Source organism: Pan troglodytes, chromosome 7 (genome assembly GCF_028858775.2).
Source record: "Pan troglodytes isolate AG18354 chromosome 7, NHGRI_mPanTro3-v2.0_pri, whole genome shotgun sequence".
In the NCBI taxonomy this organism is placed as follows: Eukaryota; Metazoa; Chordata; class Mammalia; order Primates; family Hominidae; genus Pan; species Pan troglodytes.
In genome coordinates this window covers 153,559,707-153,565,498 of record NC_072405.2, presented here as the reverse complement: position 1 = coordinate 153,565,498, position 5,792 = coordinate 153,559,707, and the positions used below count along the sequence as shown (strand labels likewise).

Sequence of the window (5,792 nt, the reverse complement as noted above, 5' to 3'; positions counted from 1 at the left end):
CATTTATCGAGCACTTGCTCTCTGCCAGGCACGGGGCTGTAAGCCCTGACACGTGACACTCCAGCACTCTGGAGGATCCTCACTGTAGCCTACAAGGAGGGCTCTCCTAGGACTCCCGCTGGACGGAGCCAAGTGAGAGGTGAAGGGGCTTCCAGGGTCATGGAGCTGGGGAGGGCTGGGCCTTAGATTCGAAGCAGGCAGCCTGACCCCTGCACTGTGCTCCAGTGGGGCTGTAGGCGTGCGTGTTCGTGTGCACACATGTGCATGTGTCAGTGTGAAAATGCAAGTAACAGACACCCCAAATAACTAGCTTCAACACAGCAGAAATTTATTTCCCACCCAGGTAAGGGGACCCTGAGGTAGGCAGTGACTTCTGTCGGCAGCAAGCTAGGCCCCTCTCGCCAGGCTGCCCTGCCGTGCTCAGTGCTGCCTCATGGTGCAAAGTGGTTGCTGAGCTCCGGTCATCACTTCAGCCAGCAGGAAGGAGGAAGGAGAAGGAGAAAGACGTGACCCCACCATCTAGGGCATTTGCCTTCCGATCCCCCAGCTAGGCATTGTGTGTTTTATTAATAAGGAAAAGAAGAGAACAGTTAGCGGAGGCCTCCCACTGCCCACCAGGATGAACTTGGCAGGCAGGACAGGACTCTGGGCTTCCCAGTTAATGGAGTGTTGAACTGGTGGGGATCTAGGGGTTCTTTAAGTCTCACTCTGTACTTCTCAGAAGGGGAAACTGATACCCAAGTCAGTGGCTGAGCTGTGGCCCAGGCTCGGCCTCTGCCTGCTGTCCCAGAGCTCTGTCCTGGCACCAGCTACTGGTGAAGGCAGAGCTTGCAGCAGTCACAGCCCTGCCAGAGGACACCCTGGGGACCCCCCTGTAATGGGCCACCCACCTTCCCGGCTCTGCTACCCAGTCCTGCTTCCTCTGCAGGAAGCTGCAGGCCCATTTTGCCCCCTCCCTGGCACAGGGTAGCCTGTCTGACACCCCCAGATCCATCCATGACACCCACCAGGCTGAGGGCTTGGGGACTGGAGTCTAGAGGGCAGGCCAGGATGAGGCTGGAAAAATTCCATCTCATCTACTCCTCTCCTTTCATCAACTCCACCCCTCCACTGCTCTAGCCTGCTTTAGCCTCTGCTAGAGCAGAGACAGGTATTCCTAGCCTCAGGCGCTGTCCTAAGCCCAGCAGGTACTGACCCTAGATGGTCACCTCGAGGTGACAGGCACCCACCCAGCATCTGGCCCTTCCCCATCCAAGGCTGCAAGGTCACTTTCCAAGCCAGGGTCTCCCATAGCGGTGCTCACGCCATAGCCAGACAGGCCCCGCTGGCCCCATCCTCTTCATATTTGGTGCCTGTCCCCCCAGCCCCGCCCCGCCCCTCCGGGTGTGGCCTCACCCCGACCCACCTCCCTGCGCCCTCTCATCCTCAGCGTGCCTCCCCCACTGTCCCGCCTCCCCCAGGCCCGTCTTTCCTGGGGGCGATGACAGCCTCCCTCCAAATCCCCTTCCCTCCAGACAGCCAAGAGGCCGACCTGGGGAAGGGCAGGGCGGGCCCGTGTGACCGCTGCAGATGGAGGAATTCCCGTGGCAGAAGTTAAGGGTGAGGATTGGGTGTGGGGGCCCCCAGGTGTGTGGTGGGTATCATCTCTGCCTGGCTGTGCTGATGGGGATCCCCAGCCCCCATGAGGGCTGCAGGTCCTGGCGCGTGGCAGCCGAGGTCTGGACCCGGCGCCCACGTGCGGCAGTCTTGCTGCTCACAGGTGGTGGGGAGAGGACACCAAGGACACAGCTGGGAACTGAGGAAGCAACCGGGCCGGGGGGCCTGCACTGGCTGGATCGCCCAAGACACTCCAAATCCATTCTCCAAAGCTGGTGCAGGGGCAGGAGGGGAAGGTACCAGACAGAGTGCTGGCAGGGCCGGGGGTGAGCCGGGTGGGGGTGGGGAGGGGCCGTGGGTCAGGGTCTCCCGGCCCCCATCGCTCCAAGGCCGGCGAGGAGGTTGAGCAGGAGGGCTGCGCCCACAGTTTCGGAGCTGCCCCGGGGGCCGCCTGCCCCCTTGCCTGTTGGGTCCTGGACTCGGGAGCTTTGCCAGGGTGGGACATTGCACAGGCTGGACTGGCAGCAGGTCATGGTCACCTGGGTCCCCTCGACCGTCTTGGTGATGGGCTGGCAGCTGTCTGTGCACCACGTGGAGTGGGTGGTCAGGAGGCCTGACTCTGGGAAGGGGAGTGGGGAACAAGTGCTGAGGATGGGCGGGGTCTCTGAGGTGGCTCTGCAGGGCTCTGTTCCGGGCCCCTGGCTTTCCCGCCACCTGGGGGTGCATGTGCTGCGGCCCCATGCCCACTTACCGGTGTTCCCGTGGGCAATGAGGGTTATGCAGGTCTGGCCATGTGAGCAGTTCTGTGTCAGGTTGCAGCGCTCGTCCCTGGGCAGGGACTTGCAGGTGTAGCACCGCAGCAGCACTGGGGACAAGGCGGGCTCAGGCTGAGGCCGGGCCCCCCAGGGTCTCCTCCCACGTCCCTGTCCACCTCCCCGTTCTCAGCTGTGCTCCCAAAGCCTAGCCTGGTGAGCCTCCAGCACCCACTGCTCAGACGGGCGGGCGACCCCTGACTTGGCCCTGTAAGCTGTGCTGTGTGCGTGAGCCTGTGTGTTTAGGGGGCAAGGGATTGCGGGTCAGGCAGGGCGAACTTCCCATCATCACTCATGTCCTGCGACAATGCTGCCCAGGCTCCTGCCGTGGGCACAGAAACCTGGAGGTGGGTCTGACTCAGTCCTGCCTCCGGGAGCACCGGGCCTGGTAGAGGAGGGCCTCACAGGGGGACACCTCGTGGGTGTGTGGGGCAGGGCTCATGCTGAGGGCAGGCTTGGGGGTCCTGGGAGGGGGGTGGGCTGTGTGTGGTGGGGCATGCTGGGGGCCCTGGCTAGGGAGGGGCTGTGTATGGTGGGGCACGCTGCGGTCCCTGGCTAGGGAGGGGCTGGCCTGAGGGTTGGATGCGGCGATTTGCTCTGCTTTTCTCGGGATGGGAGAGAGCAGAGGGTGGCCCACGTGTAGGGGTGTGTCAGGTGGGCAGTGAGGGTGGGCTCTTCTTAGCCCTACTCTGCTCTGCTCTAAGCGGTTCCCTGGCTCCCCAGCCCGCAGCAGCCAATCCAGCCCTCCCCTGTACAGGACCGGCCCACCCTGCTGCTCTCTCTGCCCCACAAAACTGAACCCTACCCTGGGGCCTCTGTGCTTGCTGTCTCCACCCTGGGCCCCCACTGAGCCCTTCTCTGCCTGGTGAACTCCTATTTAACCTCTACATCCTGGCACCACTGACCCTCCCAGCTGGTGGCTTCTTCCCCTGTTCCCTACTCTGGAAGGCAACTGAGTGTCATGGTGAGCAGCAGTGAGGGGTGTACTGAGTGTCTCCCACTCTGCTGGAGGCAAGCTCACAGCAGGACTGTGGCCTGCTGGCTTCCATCACACAGCCCCGCCCAGAATGCTCCAGGCAGATCAGGCAGCAGGGCTCTGGGGTTGGGGCGGCCATACCTCTGCTCCTGCCACCAGGGAGCCTGTTGGTCTCCTCCTCTTCCACCTCATCCTCATCTTCCTCGTCGTAGTCATCTGGCCCGTGGTCCTCGTCCTCTTCCTCTTCCTCCTGCTGTGTCTGCCCTCTCCCTGACCGTGCAGGGATGCTTGTAAGCCTCAGCTACCCGGGTATGGAGGACACCTGCTCTGGGCAAGCATCGTGCCCCCAACTCCTTGGCCCTTCCCAGCCACCCTCGGGCCCCAGGGTGGCTGGGGAGGGCCCCTACCCTGAACACCCTACTCACCCTACTCACTGTCCTGCAGCCGAGTGTGCCCTGGCATTGTAGTTACAACAGCAGCTGCTGTGGGCTGGCCCTTTATGGTAGCCCCTCCCCGCACCCCACATAAACAGGGGCACAGATGTTTGGGGACTCTCGGGGACCCAGGCCAGCTTCCATCCATGCTGCTCTGGGCTGGGGACTCCAGCCTCATCCCCTCCTTCTTCCTAAGCCCCTGCTGGGGGTCCCTGGAGGTCCCTGTGCTCCAGGACTGCAGTTGCTGCCCTCTCACCGCAGGGTTACCCTTTGCCCCGCACCTGGCCGCCCGCACAGCAAAAGGGCAAGCAGGACAGCCCCGAGCGCCTTCATCTCGCCGGACGCTGCTGTGTCCCTGACTCTGAGTCCTCCCGCAGGGCTCTGGAGCTGCGGTAAGTGGGATGAAGGGCATTGCCGTGGGCTTCCTAGTGGCCCCCACCAGCTCCAGCCTCAAACAATGGGCCTCACACTGGTCCCCAGCTCCAGGCGCCAGGCCAGGGACTGTTGTTTCCCTCCAGGACATCTGGGGCCAGAGGGGAAGGAGAAGTCATTGTGGTTGGCCTTGGAGCATCCTGTGCACCCGTGCCACGGCGGTTGGAAGGTGGTGCTGGCCGCAGGAGCTGCTGGCCCTCGCCTGGCTTGCTGCTCAGTGCCTCAGCCCTGCAGTGCAGGGCAGGGAGCCTCGCCCCGGAATGGGCCATGCCTGACACCCCCAACCCCATGTCTGGGCTCCATAGTCACAGGACCTTGGGGTCACAGACCCTCTATTTGCTGATCACTGGCCAAGCATCGTCATCCTAGAGTCAGCATCACACCCAGGCCCCTTTAAGAGCATTTAAGTAAAAACACAGTCAATGCCCTCAAGCTAAGGCTGCGTGCTCACCTCCTCCTCACCCACACTCAGCAGTGCACTGCTAGGCCCAAGGCCTCCCGGCTGCCCCTCACTATCACCTGGGGTCTTTGCCCCTGCTGTTCCATCTGCAGTGCTGTTCCTGCTGGTGTCCGGTGGAGAGCTTTCTGGAGCTGTTGGGGGCCCGCCCCCTCGGTCTCCTGCTGGGAAAGCCATCAGCTCCCACCTGCCTTCTGGCCTTGTGTGAGAGACGGGCTGCTCTGGGAGAGGCTTGGAAAGCCCAGGTCGCTCCCTGAGGCCACCCCCTCCTCTCAAGACCCCACTCAAGCCCTTGGGGGGGCTGATGCAGAGTGCAGAGTCGAGGCTCTGAGCTGCTCCTCTCCCAAGGGCAGCAGAGGGGTGGGGCAGCGGCAGGGGCTAGACGGGAGTCTGGAGCCAGGGTCAAGCCTGAGCGTCTCTGTGTGCCTTGGTGCTTGGGCCAGGCCTCAGTTTCCCCGATTGTCAATGGGTGGGGTGGGGCATTTTCTGGCTGGCCACCTGTAACAGAGGTTGAGTTGGTTCTGGAGTGAGCAGCCTGGGTTTAAGACCCGGTTCCTCCTTCCCCCGGCTGTGGGTTCTGGACTAGCCCCTTGGGTTCCCCAGGCCTCAGTTCCCTCATAGGGTGAGGTGACCATCAAGGGTCAGTACCTGCTGGGCTTAGGACAGCGCCTGAGGCTGGGAATACCTGTCTCTAATGTCCCAGCCACCGAGTCAACCATCCTTCCTTAAATTCACCTGAACCTGTCATTCTTTCCACTCTGCCGACACCCACCAAGCATCTAGCCCTTCCCCAGCCAAGGCTGCAAGGTCACTTGCCAAGCCAGGGTCTCCCATAGCGGTGCTCACGCCACAGCCGGACACGCCCCGCCAGCCCCAAACTCTTCATACCTGATGCCTGTCCCCCCAGCCCCGCCCCGCCCCGCCCCTCCGCGCGTGGCCCCACCACTTTGCGCCCTCTCGCCCTCCCTTCGCCCTCCCTGCGCCTCCCTGCGCCCTCTCGCCCTCGGCCCGCCTCCCCCACTGCCCCGCCTCCCTTCGGACCCGCCTCCCCCACGCCCCGCCTCCCCCTCTGCCCCGCCTTCCCG

At 63.3% G+C, this 5,792-nt stretch overlaps 1 protein-coding gene across 2 annotated transcripts; it reads right to left on the bottom strand.

Moving 5' to 3' along the window:
• Positions 1-307: 307 nt before the first annotated feature.
• GPIHBP1 (glycosylphosphatidylinositol anchored high density lipoprotein binding protein 1) lies at positions 308-4,250 on the bottom strand. Of its 2 annotated transcripts, XM_063817443.1 has the most exons (5): positions 4,100-4,249; positions 3,526-3,654; positions 2,348-2,461; positions 2,060-2,215; positions 308-467 (listed from the first exon to the last, which is right to left on the bottom strand). In XM_063817443.1, exons 1-5 carry the CDS (start codon positions 4,149-4,151, stop codon positions 421-423), a joined length of 498 nt encoding a protein of 165 aa, XP_063673513.1. In that variant the 5' UTR covers positions 4,152-4,249; the 3' UTR covers positions 308-420. The 2 variants fall into 2 exon arrangements, with proteins under 2 accessions (XP_063673513.1, XP_016815507.1); XM_016960018.4 differs by having other exon boundaries at positions 308-2,215; positions 4,100-4,250.
• Between the last annotated feature and the right edge of the window lie 1,542 nt (positions 4,251-5,792).

Excerpts from the sequence above, each read along its gene's own strand:
- GPIHBP1 (XM_016960018.4), bottom strand. The coding sequence starts at position 4,151 with ATGAAGGCGCTCGGGGCTGTCCTGCTTGCCCTTTTGCTGTGCGGGCGG. Across the intron at positions 3,655-4,099 it reads TTTGCTGTGCGGGCGGCCAG|GGAGAGGGCAGACACAGCAG; the intron begins GTGCGGGGCAAA and ends CTGCACGGTCAG. Across the intron at positions 2,462-3,525 it reads CCCTGGTGGCAGGAGCAGAG|TGCTGCTGCGGTGCTACACC; the intron begins GTATGGCCGCCC and ends CCTTGTCCCCAG.